The following is a 19360-nucleotide window of genomic DNA, read 5'->3' on the forward strand; positions in this document are numbered from 1 at the left end:
TTATAGTGTGTGTAATGTTTTTTATTAATTTATATTTTAACTTTAACTGTGCAAAATTTCATTCTTCGTCGTCCAAGCAATTGTCTTAAAAAGGGGTACAAAGTTTTTCTTCACGTATTTATATTATAGATTTTAGTAATTAAAGAAAAATTGAATTACTGAATTATTGTAATGCCACCTTATATACTATATTAGGTATAGTCTTTCCATTTGCTATTGCCATTTGCACCCGTTTGGATGATAACTTTGAAATACATGTTTATCAAATTATTTAAGAAACACAAATAGTCTAAATATCAAGTAGATCAGTCGTTCATCCCTTATTTCAATCCTTTAGGGGTGGAATTCCAAAAAATCCTTTCTAAGTGCTTTCATCATAAAATGTATTAACCGACAAAATTTCAAATATCTCACCTCTGTGGTTTAGGCTCTGCGTTGATGAGTCAGTCAGGACAAATCATTATAGGAATATTTCTTATTTTTACATGACATTTAAAGTTTATTTTCCACATTTCCTTCACAATTCCTTATTCATTTTTTATTAAATAAATGAATATGTAATAGCTGTAGACTAGCCACGTAAACGATATGTAATAGTAGCCTTACGTTTTTCCTTTTAGCCACCTACAACAATATTATTTAAATCATTAATTTAATAATTTTCCCATCCGTTCCATAATCCTTATGTTCAGTTTTATGATTAACGTGTATTTCTCAAATTAAGCGAATTGTATTATTTTTGTGAAATAAATGTCTGAAGCCTACCTACCTTTAAGAAATGTTTTTGCTCTAGTACTCCAAGGCCAAGCTGTAATATAGAATACTGTGGTCCTGTTTTGGCACCTCATATCACCATATTACAAACGAACCAAGCAGCGCGAATTATTTCGCGATATACATGGATTACACGTGCCGATCTCATGATTCCTAATGGTGTCATGGATATCTACTGTTACCATACAACCCTCCTCAATACAAGGGTTGTGTAATACAAAAATATATTTTCAAATAAAACTGGTAGTACCAGAGATTAACGCATTCAAGCTTACAAGCCCTTTGATAATTATTAAATAGCTGCAAAGCGAACCGCGGTCTTAAAAAATAATTAAACATGCTTGTTTCATATACATTATACATACATCAATACATGTAATTGCGTACAATTAGCAAGCAAGACTGGTTGACGTTTATAGTTACTGCTCCCTCGGTTATATAGTCTCCTATGATTGTGCACAATAAACGGTATATGCAACGGTATCTATTACAATGTTTCTCAACTCAAACTCACCTTTCTTATATAGCCACCTTTATAATAATGTTAGCCACGCGTCACGGCTTCGCATGGACAAAATAAAGGTTTACATAGAAAGATTATTTTGAAGGACAATCATACAACAGCTATTCTTATATTATGGGACAGGAACCTTTCCGGCGCACGCGAGACAACTCGCGAAATTTTCATCACAAACGAATCAATGGCTCAGGAACGCAACGGATTAACATGCAAACATTCGTTTTTGTTTATTACGACAAAATTAAAGTGATATAGCTAGATGTGGCATGCGGTTTCTTTCACTCCGTTAACCTTGAATAGTACCTGCCTATTTCCATATTACATACAAATGGTTGGGCCTTGTCTGAACCTCTTCATGGTCGCTGTTACGCTTCTTGGAGTTGTGTCGTGAAACGAACCACGTTAGATGGAAATTTGAATACTGTGTAGCTGAAGCAGTTCGAAACTTTAAATAGATTAAAAGTGATTTACTGATTTCTTTGATTAATTTGATTTTACGGACATTATTAGCTAAATTTGTATAACCAATGGATACAAAATGCATGTGCTTATTAATTTTATTACCACCAAGATCTCACGTCACCCCATTTTATAATGCTTCTTTTATGATTGTAAATGTTTTTTTCTGGGTCGGGTCTTATTTTTTATGATAAGTATAGAGGTGCCGGACTATTGATATAAGTAACTGTCCAAATAGATAGAATTGATATAATATAAACTAGCTATAATCTATTACTATCACTGTAATCTATACGTGTGTTAATATTACAATACAAATGTAAATGTATTACTCAATATACAGGAACTATTAAGCAGAAGTATAATTTTTTCTCGTTGCTCAAAATTTATCATTAGTTTATACTCATAATTATTATACTTTATATGATTATTTTAAGTGTGTCAACTCTCTGTTCCGGCGGAATTGCTAGTGTTGAGGTATCCTCCTACAAGTTATGCCGAGTGTCAACGGCGAGTCACCGGCGCTTGTGAAGAACACGGTACGTCTTTTTAAAATTAGGTTTATTTTAATCGGAATGCTATTTCGGAAGATTAGCGGATATATAATCTTTCTAGATTTACAGTATAAATATATTTGTATTAGGTATTTGTTTACAGAAGATAATGCGTAAAATTTGTGTTTGAATGTTACATAAATGTTTAAGTCATCAAGTTCAGGCGCGTAAACCCAGTGTAATGTTTGAAATTAATGTCGCTTTTAATAGTAGGATAGGACACGGTCCGTTTTTTAATATTTGGCCGGGGAAATCGAGTGTAATAAGTAATAAAAAAAACAATTAAATGAAGTATAATCACAAATTCAGTACATGAAAATTGAACGCCTAACTTGAACTGGAACTTAAGATACTCTAAGCACCCGGCCATCTCGGCTCGGTTTAGAGGGTTATATTTGACACAAATGTTTTTGTTTATATTTATGACCGATTTCTCGAAATCCACTAGACTGATTGGTTTATAAGTATAATGCTATTAAGATTATCATCATTTCATCATGTACAGGAAGAAGTAGGTATCACTTTTTATTGATATCGGTGCTATAGTTTCTTAGCCATGTGCAGAAAATTTTAATACCAGAATATGCATCCGGTAACAATAGCGTAGACACCCTAACTTAAGTTTTACAAAACCTGTATTAGGGAAGGCTTAGGGTTGTCCTCATGCGATCCATTTCATACATTCATTCATATTCGGGTTTTAAACGCGACCATATTTTTGTTTTATTGTTTTGGCGGTCATTTTGATAGAGTAGCAGCTGTCTGTACATCTGTTTCTGGGTTGTGGTCAGGAGCTCACTGAGAGATCCGCGCATTCTCCTCTTTGTTTACATCTATGACACAATACAACCGGACCGTGCGAACATTGTATGAGGCGCTTTAATGTTATGAAAATTGAGTAGTACCTGAATCCACTATATAAAAAAATAATCCTTTTCGAGATTATAATGTTTGTTTCTCAATTTCAATCGCTTTGCGTACTAAACAGCCGTTGTTATTTTATCCGTTGAGATTACCTTGGGGTCGTGAATGTCAATCGAGTGGTTTGCTTGCAGCTACTGCGGGATTGTTTGTTTGCATATTTTGAACCGTGGCTACGTGTACTATATCAGTTCCGCTATTGTTCGCTTAGTTTGGCGAAGAACAATTACACACTAGATCAGCTCAACGTCGTTATTGAATAATAATGTAAGTCGTAGCTAGGACTACCTGCCTAGCTACCTAGTAATATTAAACGAATCATGTTGTTAAAATTCATTAATTCTGTCTTATTCGCTGGTTTCTTTGTCCATATGTCACATATATTACTTGATAGTAGCCCGTGGTGGCCTTGTCTAAGCCCGTCTGGGTAGGGGTCACCCACTTGTTGTGGTGATCTCTTACTGTCAGGTAGCCCGTATGTCCGAATTCATATATAATATAAAAAACCATACAAAGTAAAACATTCATATTTTTTTTCTGTACTAATTGTATTTATATAAATACATTATTTATGGGTATTTTATATAGAATACTAGTTTTATGTGTGTAGTGTATACTGGCAGTGCTCCGCGGTACCACCCGCGTTAGCCAATTACAATGATTAATACGATTTTGCATATCGGTTGCTACTTATGCTTACTGATCCCCAATTAATATAATAATTGGTAGCAGAAATACTAATGTAAAGGAAACATTGTAAAATAATTAATTTAATGATTAAACAAATTTTTTGTTTGAAACATCGCTTTAAAACTATTATACCATTGATATTGTTAATTTTCTGATTAGGTAAATAATAATCATATATACTGCACCGTTATAAAATATTAAAAAATAATACATTATTGTAAAAACGTTATTTATTCCGATTTAGCACACAAAGTAAACTAGACGGTTTAATTATATTTTTAACAATAAGAGCAAAAAATCACGCAATGTGATTGCTGCAATTATTTTATTAGAGATATACTCAGAATGAGAGTCGAGGAGGTTAGAATGCGTGGATTTACACTGATCATAGTGGGTTAGAGCCCTACTGATTTCTGACACTGATTTTCCATATTTTTAATTTGTGTTTATAAATCATTTCGCGCTCGCCCTTGAAGGGTAACACTTTTTGTTTGATGTGGAGTTTTTGTAATGATGGTCTAAATTATTATTATTATTAGTGTCTTAACTTTTATTTTAGAACATTATTATACCAGCTATAGCAAAGTATAGTTAAATCGAATAAGCCTAAGAAAGCTTATATTAGTTAGTTATATTATTTTTTTTATAGTAACTAATTAGTTAATAATTTTATTTGTTTAATTAATTTACATGTTTATAAAATTACAACGAATGTTACTGTTGAAACTATCATAATAAAGTTAGTACTTCTGTGGTAAATGAATGCGGAAATTAATTTATTAACAAAAAAAAAAGTTATCTCAAGGTTTATACATATACAGTGTTGAATGTTTCCCTCAAAATAAGCTTTTAATAATAATAAAAAATACAAATACAAATGGACTTTATTTCTGATATCATATAATTTTTATATTATACATATATTTGGATTTCAATTTTTATTTCATGCCTTATTGCATCAATTATATTATTATATCTAATTTGAAATTCATTATAAAGTTGTAATAATTAACACTTATGTATTTGTACGTACTTACTTATATACAACTATTAATCGTGCTTACATGTTTGAAGATTTTTTTTTATTAGATAGCGTGAAGTATATCTCATTCTTCACTTTCCCAGCAGGAGATATAACTAACTTTTGTTTTTCCTAAGCTGTAACGTTATTTTTATGTGACATGTTCATTAGTATTTGTCTTTGTATTTGCATAGAGTAAGCTATTTCAAAAGTTTTCTCCAGGTTTTCATTAAATGTATTTTTTATGCCCTTCTGTATGCGGTTAAGGGTAGATGACGGGTTTTCTTTTTTTTCATATCCTTTTGGTTTTACTACAACATTGTTATTTTGATGTAGATGTCATTGGCATTTACTCTCTGTTGATGGATTGTTGCGTTTTTTATAGAAATTTTTGTTTAATGATATATATTCTTAATGTTATGTTTTGTTTTTTTTTTCTATTATAAATTTAATTTTATCATCTACGGTCGTCATCATTTTTGCTGTATTATTTGTCATATAATAAGCTTGCTTTTTTAATTTACAGTTTCATCATGACAAAGAGCGTTGATGATGTAATTTTTTAGGTCATGTATTTTTTTAATTTCAAAGCAACAACGAAATGTATTAAATAAACATTTGTATATTATTTATACACTGTAGACATGTAATAATTTTTATTTTATATGGCAGCATTAAGTTTTCCGTTAGGTTGTCAACTTTGTTTTTACTTTTAAGATTGTTTTTGTTGGTAATTAACACTTGAGAATTGATTGTTGAGGTTATGCTTACTTTAGATTTTAAACTGTTTTTTATTGCAAGGTTACCATAGATCATTACTATTTTAATATTTATTGCTGGAGATCACTGAGGAAAGTATTTTCTGTGAACCACCGGAAAAAAAACATTACAAATATTAAGCTACTAGCGAAACCTTTGTTTTCGTCCGCGTAATGTTTGTTTTGGGTAGAAAATATTCTAAAATTGAAATTACGCTTAACATTTTGCATTAATATTGTTTTATAATAATAAAACATATTTAAATGATCAATACAAAATATTTTTGAAAAAGCAGTATTAAATAAGAAGTAGGCTGTCTAATAATTTAATCGTTTTTTTTAACAAATATATAATCTAAATTAAATATTTTTTAAACATCCTGGTAGTGCTTCATCCCAAGGCATACTATTGTGTATGCAGTCGTTTTTTTAACTATAACCCCTAGCACACAAATACCCTTGATGGTTTTTTTACCCTCAGGTGGATACAGTTGAATTTTTTTATCTTATGGAATCCTGTTGTAAAAGTTTCTACAGTAGCCCACAAAAATATTACTAACCCTGTGTAGTCGAGTACCAGAAATAACATTTTTTTCCTTGTTTAAATAATACAATGCGTGCACATCACAAATTCTAGATATGTTGGAAAACTACGGTCAATACCTTTGGATAGTGAGAATTTTTAATAGAATTTTGTGTCACCCTAACAGCAGCACTAATAACTATAACACCAATTTTAAGTTAACATACACGATTTATGTACTGTGTATTTATTTACCTTTTGATTAATTTGAATGTTCTATTTATTCTAATAAATTAGGAATTGACAGTGGGCGAAATAAAAGACAAATATCCCTTAAAATTGATTTATTTTAATACTGTAACAAAACAATCACTACTTTTCTGGTATGTTGTAATTCATACCAAAAAATAATTAATAGGAATGATTTCCTTTAAGTAAGAAAACCTTTACGTTAAATATATTACGCGTTGTTATATATTAATAGTAACGTCATTAACTTTAGTAAACATTTCAAAAAGCCATTGTTGAATTGACTTACACTGTTTAGTAGGCAGTAAAGTATTTTGTTACAATTTCATAATTTAGTAGTCTATTTTGATTATCAAACTTATATTATTATTGTTATGAATTTATAATAGGTATATCTTTAAAATATTAAGAAATATGAGAAAACTACTATTTTTGACATTAGTTACACTTATCTTCAAAATTGATAGAGCGATTATTCCAATACTCCAAGAGTTTCAATACTCCAAAATTTTCAAGAACATCAAGTCAATAATAGTAATTTTACCCTATAACCTCAAATCCTGAATTTTACTGAGGCAAAAGAGCCTTCTTAAAACAACCACATGTATTGTCTGCTATGTCGAGGATAGAAAAAAAAAAAAAGTATAAATCACAAACAGGCAATTTTTTAGTCTATAAAATCAAAACTAGACTGCTAAAAACATAGCCAATAAAATAATTATGAAAATATATTATACTAGCTAAACCCGCGGCTTCGCCCGCAAAGAATTCAGTTTGTCAAGAAAATCCTTCAAAATCTGTCATCGTACCATTTTGAAACACTTAATCTTTATTATTTTCTGATTAAAATTTAAAATATAGACATAAACAAATTACTTATTAGCAAGTGATAGTCTGGTGTTGCGCGATCTCAACTTGCACTGCAACGCAAAAGTTCATATTAATTAGTAATTTTTCTATGACTTTAACGATGAATTAATACATCACGAGGTAACCTGAGATCATGTCTGAGAATTCTCAAAGATGTGTGAAGTTTAGAAAATTTCTATACCTTCAACCCGTACTGGGTCGGTTTGGTATACTATGGCCAAACTTTTCTCGATCTGAGACATTGGGACAGCTTATAAACAGGGCAATATTATTACCATTATTATTGTTCAGGTATAGATTTTGCCCGCGACTTCGTCCAGATAGACATAAAACGCATACACGTTTCAGTTAGAAACAAAATGGAATATAAACATTATAATGTTTTTTTATAACACATTCACAGGCTATTACTTTATGTGCGTCAAAAAAAAAACAATAAAACAACAAATATTGTTACCTCATCATATCATACGTAATAATTTAAGCTGTAGTTATCTTTTGTCTATTACAGTGCAAATGTTATGCTATTAAGTTTTATCTATTCGCAGTTATTATATCCATATTTTTATTATTTAAAAGCCGCGCCAAACAAAGAATTGAAAATTATCACATTTTTAAAGTTATATTTAATAGTACGTTTGATATTTGAGAACGCAAAACAACTGACACACTAATTCAATATACAAATGATTCTTAATCACGTTGTTTATTGAATAGGTCAAAATATTAAATTTTCTAGTTTCATGCCACATGAAGCTTTAAAAATACAAAAATACACATCCTTGATGTATCTAATTACTATAAATATGTATAGATTACGTCCTCGCAATGAGACGCTGATGATCGATTAATATTACGTACCTATAACATGGCGTGCCAAAATGGTAAGTAAATGCGATTTATCTTTCGATATGATTTGATATATAAAGTCACTATGTTTTCAGGTGTGAAAATGCCTTTAACTGTTTCAAATTTCTTCGTGTGAACCCCAAAAAATGCAACAAATATTTAGCTTCAGACATGTTGTAATTTAATTGCCAGTTTTTCCGAACAATTTTTTTTTAAAAAGCAAATAATGCCTTTTTACGTAACCTAATAATTTATCACATTTCGATAATGCACTAGAAAAATTCTCACACATTTATAAAGTTAGGTATCTACATTTTCTTAGATCTATGTGAAATGGCTACAGAGATTCGGGGCTAAATCAACATAATATTATATTAAAACACAACCCGCTTTACGCGAACTACCACAATAGTGTAATACTAATCTCGACAAATAACCTTTGAGCTTTGTAAACTCGGGGTAATTGCGAATCTCTTATCAAAATAAAATAATATAAAATGAAATAATGATACTAAAAGCAAATACCAAAAAATCTTAGCCCTTAAAACATTTAATTTGAGCCTTATTCTAGCTTAGTCTTTCGCGTTAGTCTCTCATTCCTTACCCGAGAATATATCTAGAATACTGACATAGGAACCTGTTAGGAAGCCGAGGATTCCGAAAGAGACCAGGAACATGTTTTTCCACAGCACCCAGTTATAACGTCCGAGACCGTTAGGGCGATCCCAGAAGGTTACAGTTTCGATGACTGCGGGGAAAATCAGGCCAAGGAATGACAGGCACAAGGCGCCGACGAGAGATATAAAAGGACCGAGGTTCGGAATAGCTATGGCCGTGCAGAGAGTCAAAAGTACGACGAAGATCCTAATGCTGTACTCTGCAATGTTCTTTTTGGCTCCGAAAAAGTGGCGGACATTTTTCCAAATAATCTCCATTGGCACGTAGAACTGCAGACTGTATGTGAAGAATATAGCAACGGCGATCATCAATTTCACGCTTTGACCCAACCTGGAAGGAGAAAACAACGTTCTGTTAGCATTCATTCAAAAGAATCGAGATGGCTTGACCTTCTTCTCAAAAAATAGAAGAAGCCTTAGTTCAGCAGTTGGAGATTTATGGACCGTTACTTGTATTCATTAAAATCAAGGTAACAAATGTATGTTATTGACTTAAGCAATACTTACAGTTCGTATTCGGGCAAGTTCAATGTTATACTGCCAGCAGTATCAGGACCAAACTTCAAATATCCAAAGAATCCAACAAGAGCATAAAGGGAAACAACGAAGAACATGCCGGTGTTAAGTACTCCAGGGCATCCTATGAAGTGGGTCGGAGTCTTCATGTTATTTTCAAGCGGCATCACAACACCGATGCCTTCAAGTGCAAAAATAGCAGTTCCGAAGAATGTCGGTAAGCGTTCGAACCCAGCAAATGATTGACGTGTGCTTAACGCCGGTATGTCTTGGAATAAATAATAGAATGTTATGCCCATTCCTGTTCCGACCAAAAGGTTCGCAATCATTGAGAAGGGCGCGAGATATTTCAGATTTCTTATAAGGTTCATCATAATAAGTAGGGGTAGCATCGCTACCATGTAGATCCTTTCATCCAGGTCATAGGGAAGCCAATCGTTTGTCTGAGCGTAGTAGTCGACGACTTGCTTGACATTCTTAGCGACGAATACGATGTACACACAGCAACAACCTAGTAAGTCGATCACCAGGAACCAGTTTATCATAGCCCTGAAGATAAATAGAAACACGTGTATGTTATTAATTAAGTCTCTGTCTCAAAGAATATTGGATAAATATATAATAACTATTGCATACAATGTATTGTAAATTAAATTTTAGATGCTATAAAGTGTTTTTCAGTTCTTATCAGCTATAGATTAGTACTCAGTTGGGTGTGATTTCGAGGACCGTATGTGATACGATCCAAAAGTATATATATTTATAGATTTGTATGTAAAATTAAAATAGTTACTTGGCAAGTCTTGAAAATTTGTGCACAGCTGGTGGTCCAGATAAGAATGCAGCTTCAGCGGTTTCGGCGAAGCCCAGAGACGGTTTTTGTATTCTTCTGCATAGCTCGTGAGCTGTTTTCACGAGGATGTGCACACAGTAGGTGCATATTCCTCCAATTAAGAACGTAGCAACAAGCCCGAAGTATAAACCAGCATTCATGAAAGCCATTGGCATAGCTAAGATGCCACTGCCTAATGACCCTTTCAGCAGATGGATTAAAGTATCCATATCCCTGTAAGTTACAAAAGTATTTTTGTATATATTGGCTTTGTAGTTGTTTAAGTATATTTATATAACACCGTAAGCATCGAATGGTACCTTCTTATATTAAATATATTCATTCGAATGGTACCGTGCCATACATGTCTGGCACGAAATAGAAATTTAGTCGATTTGTGCGATTATTATAATTTTCTTAAATATTAGGCTTGTAATAATAAAAGGTAGGTGTTTAGTAGTAATAGATTAACAAGAGTTCACATTTCTAGGTGGTAAGGCTTTATGCAAGCCCGCCTGGACTACTCGTACCAAATCACTCATCAGATATTCTACCGCTAAACAGCATTACTTAGTATTGTTGCGTTCTAGCTTGAAGAGTGAGTAGGCCAGTGTAACTACAGGCACAAGGGACATAACATCTTTGTTCCCAAAGTTGACGGCGCATTGGCGTTGTAGAGAATGGTTAACATTTCTTACGTCGCTAATATCAATAATCTTCAAGAATCTCTGTTTAGCAGTAGACTTCGAAGTCAGCATTAAAATTCGACTAATTGATCTATATGCATTACTGTACTTATAAAACTTCAACTTACGACGTAGGGTGCGCCAGTTTTCTATGTTCGAACGGGTTATATCCCTCATCCGCCTCAATATCCCGGCCCGGAATCTCCATGAGGGGGAGTGTGGATCCCGCCTGTTGTTCCACTGGGATCTCATTCGGATCAACTTTGTACCTGCAAATCGTTCACCAAGCCCAGATATAAGTATTGACATCTTCAGTAATTATACTTAAACGAATAATGATGTTGATTGATTAACAGTGAGTGGGTATAAGAGTGTAGTATTAAATAATCAATTTATTAATTTCAAACACAGGAATGTAATGGTAGCCGATAGTGAAAACATAGAAAGCGCCACATTGAAAGCTCAATGGCTTGATGATTTGATCGGAGTGTGAAACGAGGTGTATCGCGGCCGCGGACTTGCATGTTCAGATCTGTTTACGGACCCTACGGTGTGGCTACTGGGAATTACTAGCGAATTTCGGATAGCGTACAACTTTATGTAGTTTCATTTGTGTAAGTGTTTTGGGTGAAGTGTGATACATTCATCATGGTCTCCAAAATGTACAGTTTTTATGTGCGTTTCACTCTGTTAAGCCTCGGCATTTACAAATTTGTGGCCCAACCGTAAAATTTAATACAGCTTTACGTATTTTTATATACGTAGTACGTTGGAAAAATTTGGAAGATTTCGTCTTATATCATTTTAACGTTAAGACAAAACATGTTTGATTAAAATAATTTTGTATAAAAGTTATATTTAGGACCAAATATAGTGGTAAATGATTGACATAAAGCTAGATCAAATTTGTACAAATAAATAGATTGAGAGCCAATCCCGAGCCTGAACAGAGATGGCGCACGGAGCCACGTGGCAGCTGCTCTGCGCGCGCGCGGAAGCATCAAAAGCCACGGCCCTCAGGTAACCATATTTTTCTTTAAATAATTACCAGTACCAAATAAAATAAATAAACAAAATTGAAACCATATAATGGAATGATGTACCGGTGTATGAGTCCATTGCAAGATGATCAAGGTCGACGAACGACTTTAATCTCGTGGAAGCTGCACACGTCTTCCCGGATCGTCTCCGAACGGCGACGAGCGTTATTATTAGCTCGTTATAAGGAGCGAGTACTTAACAGTCAACATACAATATAAAATACCATTTTAACGACAAAACATTGGTAAAAAAAAAAACAAAACAGATGTGTCGTCCCTTCGACACATCCTTCCGCAACGCTTCAAAAGCGTTTGTTTGCGGTTCAAATAATACCGATATATATACTAGTCTTTTCAATATCCTGTTGAACAAAAATGTCAGTATTATTACAATACATTTGTTCCGAATTAGTCTATTAATTGGTACACTTTATTGAAATTCAATTGCGAACAAAATGATGTGAAGCTGTGAAGCATGCTTGGGTTGAATTTAGTTTCAAAAGCAGAGTATAACATACAAAATATTCGGATGTGTTATCGAATCAATGAAGTAACATTAACAACACATTTCCAGTCAAAGCTGATGATAGGTCGGTGATCGGACTTAAATGATTCTCCTCCAAATAAGAAACTTTATCACTTACTTGACCATGACGACATCTGAAAGGTCATTTTTAACTCCTTTTTTCTTGTGATCATATTCGGCTATCATCGGACGCAATTGTGGTTTCTGAAAAGATAAATAAGCTTGGAATTAAATTTGATTGCTTACAAAGAAAATGCGCCAGTAAATTTACACGTTCTACATTGTTATTGTGGGCTCGTTTCGAAACGCATGTGACGCTACGATGACGCTTCGGTCTGGCAACAACGGGCCACAGGGGCTGGGTTCGTTCGTGTTTTCGCCACGAGATCGCCAATGTTATTTCGGTAAGCTATTAATAATCTTCGCTCCAGCGTAAAACGCGTAACTCGCGAAACTCCTACCGCAGCACAAAATAGCGTCTTGCTATGTTTTTAATTTATTTTAGATATGCTTTACAAACTCAATAATTATGTTTAAAATAAAAGAAGTAATTTTCGCATTTTCGAGGTTTTAATCGCTCTAAGCTGTCTGACAAGTAGGGTGTAACTTTAGGGCTCATGTGAGTCACAAAATGTTTAATTCTTTGTTCGCATGCAATATAATTCCCCTTATTGTGAACAGTTAACCGAGTACTTTATTACATTTAATGTTTTTTAACAATTTTGAACTTTAAATTAAAAAGGTTAGGAGCTTTATTGCCAAGTGATCAATAGTTGTCAACCACACCGATTGCGTCAAACTGGCTCTAACTGGTTCACAATAATGAATTGGGAATCAGCTGCCTCGCGACGTATCCTTCGCCGAGGTCTGTCCGGTGGTGACGTAGGACATTAAAGTAAACATTACATAATACTACAGACGGTTCATTTGTTGTCACGGTGAAGGCTATAAATATTCAGGTTTGTCACGTTGCAACAAATGATAATATATAAAATTATAAAAAAAATAACTTGAAACATTTTATTTTTGTTTATCATAGGCGAAGAAACTATAAATACGTAGAACATAAAAACAATATCAAATGCAGTTTTTAGATACGGTTCGAGATTACCTTACAACAAACGGTTACCTACACTTACTGCTAACGTCTTGCTTATTTTTTTATTTATGTCCACCGTGTCATTAAGATAAAGCTTAATTTTAAACAAATTCTTGTCCACTATGTACTTGTATAAGGATGTGGTTAATGCAATTGTGGGTCATAATATGCTTGGGATTGTCTCAACTAGACTATTATATTTATATATTCTTTTTATATAATACCAATTTGTAAATTATTGAACTTCAATTATATTTCCAGCTGCGGAACTTGTTACTTATTGAGGAGAAGCTTCATAGTGATTGTGATCGTTTAAATATTTGTTCCATATATTATTAATGTCAACAATCAAAGACACGACCGCGACATTGCTACCACCGGCGGTACAAATAATACCACCATTGTCATCATCGTCACGAGGCACTAATAGGTACTACACTTAGAAGCTGTGACGACACAAGTACTCATTGTTTGGTAAACTGATGCGCATTTGACTAAATTGCTTTTCAAGGCCGCTTATCAATATTATTTGTATCAACTTTAGAAGACACGCCTCCTGACGCCTTATTACCAGTTCTAAATTTAAGATTGACTATCACGATGTTTCAATATTTGAAATATATATTCATACTTTATAATAGAAATCAAACACCAGCCCCCATACTTGTTATAGTGCAAATATAAATTTTGTTTCAGTAATTTCTGTAAATTTTACTAATAAACTAAAAAAAACATGTGCCTTCTATAAATCTGCTTAATATTCATTTTGACAAAAGACTTGATTCAATTTTATAAAAATACTTTGATTACTAGTTTGTTTTGTTATTCGAATGCATAATAGTGCGAGATAGATTTTGGTACTAGGATAAAATGAAAGTAAGGTTGTAGAACTTTGGAGTGCTAATCGCAATGCATCTTTTATTTTGGGTGCAAGTGCGACGAGTGCATGCAATGCAAATTAAATTGAAAGATACATGCGCAATGCAGCCCTTTCAGATTAAATGTGGAAATTACCTCGATCTTTTTCTATCTCATAAGAATAACCGTATTACAAAACAGAGATAAAACACTGTCTTGTGAAATGCCTCGAATCCCATGCATTTTAATTCCTTGCAATGTATGCTATCCTGGTCATTTGTATGCTGTTTTTGCAAAATTCTGCTACTTCCTGCTTAACTTCCACTAAAATTTTTGGAGAATATTTTCTTGTAGAAGAAGCATTGCCAAAATTTGACATACTGTTTGAATATAATAGAGAGAGAGATTGAAAAAACACTCAATAGTTTTTAGCTTGATTTAACAACAGCTAGTATTCAGCTTACAAACCAGGGAAACATAAATTATAAGAGTATTCTGTCAAAAACTACCAGTATTTATTTATACTTATATATATATATATACACCACAGCCGAGAATATGAATTTATGAAAGTGAAAACGTAGATTATCAAACACTAGATTGCGGGTTCAAATTTGCCAGGCACCACTGAATTTAAAGGCGCTTAATTTATTTTATAACTCATCTCGTGCTCAACGATGAAGTAAATCATTGTGAGTGGACTAGGATTTGTCGGATGAAAATTCACCTGTATTTCTACCCACAACCCTCATTAGAGCAGCATGGTGGAATAAGCTCCAACTTTGTTTTTAAAAGAAAGTGGCCTTTGCCCAGCAGTGAAACAATTTCTGAAAAATATTCTGACAGAACTTTAATATAATGAATGACTTAATTGAAAATATAGAAACGTAAATAATAATAATAATAATAATATCCTGGGACATTTTTCACACACGGCCATCTGATCCCAAATTAAGCTTGTACAAAGCTTGTGTTATGGGAACCAGACAACTGATATACTACATATACTACCTTTATTTTGTAAATAAATAATTATATAGAAAACTACACCCAGACTCAGGACAAACAGACATGTTCATGCACACAAATGTCTGTCCTGGGTGGGAATCGAACCCACAACCTTCGGCGTGAAAAGGCAAGTACTACCAACCACGCCAACCGGCTCGTCAAAATAAATAGTCAAAGTAAATATATCGTCAAAGTAAATATACGTATGGATAAAGTTTTGAATAAAAACAACAATCGGACAATGAAAATTAAACTAAAATAGATAAGAGTAACAGTTCGTTTCGTCCTAACAACAGCACTAATAACGAGAACACCTTCATTAAATTAAAATAAATCACACCGTTTAAAAATGTTAATGTTCCTTTAATTCCATAATAAATAATTCAACATTTAAGTAATTGCATACCTTTAAAAAAAACATTACGTAAGATGTGCAACAGATGCAAGTTGTGGCACGCATGCCATTTGCGCAGCCACTTTTCATCCCGTTCTAGATATTTCCACTTGTACATAGTTATACAAAAGTGTACCTAGCAACAGGTATATGTGCATCGTTGGTGCAATGAGCATGCGTAACCCGGCCGCTCCTGCATCGAGCTCTTTGCCGGGTCTCCAAACAGGATCCGAGAGATCCGAAGGAGGTTGTTGAATGTCTGTAGTGCGCAGGACAACACATGCGCTTTAAAGCTAGTGCATCCCTGAAATCTAGGTATTGAACTGTATTTGATACGTCACTACCAGGAGCGGAAAGAGCACGGGAGATCACCAGGGGGCTGAGTTTGCGCGGGAACTGGTGGCTTGTCAATTAGTTTGTTGCTTGCATCTCGATGGGAATATTGTATTGCATGTGCTTACAATATTTTCTCCATAAAAATTCGGTATTTGCATAAATTGTTTATCTTACTAATTGACGGTGTTTTTGATATCGCCCTCTCTCGTCTTTTCGAAGAATCATCATCGTCGTCTGGTAAGAAATAATATTTTAACTAGTTTGCTCTGCGAATTTTTACTAAAATTTAAAAATTTAATTCCGTTAATTTTAAATAGTAACGATATTTTTAAAGCGTAACAAGATTCTATTTAAGCAATTCTTACGTTTTGATCAAGTTTTAAAGTCAAGTGGTCGTTTAACAATTTAAAAAAAGAATTGGGAAAAAATATAAATAATTTATATTCTCTTCATGATTTTAAAATTCTTAAAATCTGCAGGTGTAATAATAAATACCAATATCACATATATTTAGACTTGACATACATTGACTAAATTTAAAGTGAGCGCGGTAACAGCTATTTAAAACAAACTTTTAAGACGCGAAGCACATAATTGTAGTCTGTACTTTTGGTAAACATGAGCTTACCAAGTGTTATAATTTATTTGCGAAAGTTATTAGTCGATTATTTTAGAAGTTCGGTTCATACCGAACTTGTTTGTATAACAAATTTATTAAAAACAAAAAACATTGTCTTAGATAACATCCAAAATTGTCATCAATAAAAATTCTTCTTTCTTCTTTAGGTCTTTTAAAATATATTAATTTGAACGACATTGTTGGCTATGTAATCATGGTTCTAAACAATATCTTTTGTTCAGTGTAATACAGTTAAAATTAAATTATATGGTTAAGGAAAAGTTCTAAGCCATTAATATGGATTAATCCCTTAAAATTTTAAAATATAACTTACACATATAACTGGCCCGTTTTTTAGTTATCAAGCCGCCGCCGGTATATCTTCTATACAATAAGAATGGTCCATAACCGTGTCTTAGTATTCTCGTGGCTCTCGTTGTATGCGGTGACGTCATCAAATAAGGAATAAATCAACGAGAGCCTCGAATGATTCTCGCCTATAGATGCTATCAACTCATCGTCGAGTGCACTAACCAGACGTCTACTGCCGACGGGCAACACTACATTAGTTTTCTAACTCGATTGGTAACCGTCTAACGAATTTCATTGATAAATACCTTGTATTTATTCATAAAATAAAAATATCATTTACTCAAGTAGGCTCTTATAAAAATATTTATGAAGTTAAAAGATTAAATTTGGAATGTAGATATTACTTAGAAGAAACGGCGGCACAACTGAGTTACTCATGTGATTAATTATACAGAGGATGACATATTTACTCCACTTAGAGTATATCATAGAATTACAGCTTTAAAAATTACTTTTCATACAAACTTTCATACCCTTTCTTACGCGCATGGATATACATGATCATGTATTTTCAATAAAATTCATCTATCTCGCCTACGTTATACTGGATATATACTTGGGCAAATTTGTATGATCTAAAGTCAGCAGTTGAGCCAGTGCGTAGTATCAGGGCGTCAATTTCAAAATTGTATTAAATAGATAATATTATATTCTTTTGATAAATAATAAACCTTTTATATGTTAGTAAGCACGGAAAAATAAGGTTTATATTACATACATACGACTTAAGCGAGGCGCGCCAGGTAAACTCCCAGCCGACATGATTATTTCCTATATCTTCTACAATCAACTTCTTATTTTAGCTAATTTACACAAAACCATAATGAGTTATACATTAAAACCTTTTTGGATCTCTCTGACCATTAAAGAAACCCGTATGAAAATCCATTCGGTAGTTTTTGAGTTAATCGCGTTCGGAAAGACAGACAGACGCGACGAGAGGACTTTCTTTTGTAATATGTAGTGATGAGAATAGAATTTTTTAATAGACATTCGTCTTTAATAAAGAATTAATCATCTATTATTTGCCCTGCGACTTCTGCATTCTGTTTTTTAGCTTATCGGCGTGATTGTCTAAACAAGGAACACGAAAATATTCACATACGAAACATTTCTTCATATAATGGTATCGATAATCACATTAGAATTATTTTTCTTAGAATTATCAATATTTTTTTAACAATCTCACTTGTACTGTGAAAATTGTCCAGTTAGAAACTATTTTTAGATTAATTCCTAAGTATTTTTGAGGTCACAGTCGGCGTCATTCAATAAAAAATTAATATCCGCGCTTTTTTAATATTAAGATTGATATTAAATAATAAATATATAATTTTCTATTTCAAGAACTTTACCACCCGATAGAAGTTTATTGTAAATTTGTTGAATTCAAGGACGTACTTAATGTACGTTTTGTATGATGTGATCCAGCTCGCGTTGAAGATTTGTTCCCTGACTTCGAAACTCTCAATATAAGTTTTTTTCTCTTTATAAATAACATACATATATATTGATTTTATGTACACTTGCGTTACTGAGAGAATAAACTAAGAAATATTTTAACGCTTTGTATATAAGCGGTTTATGTTTCTAGGAAATATAATGCCAAAAATAAATGTATTATACACGGTTTTTTGACTTACATCGAATATAATTTATAAAAGGGTTAAACTAAACTTTTTTTATTAAATTTGAAAAGGAAACGATCATCATTAAAAGGTAAACGTCGTATTACCTTCGTCCATAGCAATTTCGCGATGTTTCGCGACCCTTGATATCGACAGAGCACTGTCAATTGGCAATCACCTGTCATCGGATTTAAGATAACATATTACCTGTCCCTACACACTTGCACAGCCTCAATCGCTAATCCATATCTGAATAATTGGTGCGTCCAAACAGGAACACACCAATTTTACACAGTATTGATGTATGTGGAAGAATCATCGTCAATATGAAATAGATACGATTACTCCCGCTGTTCTTTGCGACATTTTTAAGTTAAACATCGGTGCTTGCGCCGTACGGGCGATAGAATAGGCTGTGTTTGGTATACTTCCATACATTTGTTTTATTGACAAGATACGTCATCGATCGCGCTGCAGCGAATGTCCCGTGGCCAGACCGTTAAGCGAAATATAATAAATACCTACTTTGCAATACTAATATATTTTTAATATTGTACATAATATATGCTCGCGCAATATGT

At 33.1% G+C, this 19360-nt stretch overlaps 1 protein-coding gene across 2 annotated transcripts in view; it reads right to left on the minus strand.

The window, feature by feature from the left end:
* Positions 1–6549: 6549 nt before the first annotated feature.
* The window catches only part of LOC126780200 (proton-coupled amino acid transporter-like protein pathetic), a 37425-nt gene continuing 24614 nt past the window's right edge, over positions 6550–19360 (minus strand). Inside the window, exons 2-6 of one of the 2 annotated variants that reach the window (XM_050504465.1) lie at positions 12584–12669; positions 11028–11168; positions 10175–10447; positions 9373–9930; positions 6550–9196 (exon numbers count right to left, since the gene is read on the minus strand). In XM_050504465.1, the coding sequence (XP_050360422.1) occupies positions 8782–9196; positions 9373–9930; positions 10175–10447; positions 11028–11168; positions 12584–12669 (1473 nt within the window). In that variant the 3' untranslated portion in view covers positions 6550–8781. Of the gene's footprint in view, positions 9197–9372; positions 9931–10174; positions 10448–11027; positions 11169–12002; positions 12143–12583; positions 12670–19360 lie in introns of those variants that run through there. The other variant, XM_050504466.1, reaches the window with a different exon arrangement.

The sequence above is a fragment of the Nymphalis io genome, chromosome Z (genome assembly GCF_905147045.1).
Source record: "Nymphalis io chromosome Z, ilAglIoxx1.1, whole genome shotgun sequence".
Lineage (NCBI taxonomy): Eukaryota > Metazoa > Arthropoda > Insecta > Lepidoptera > Nymphalidae > Nymphalis > Nymphalis io.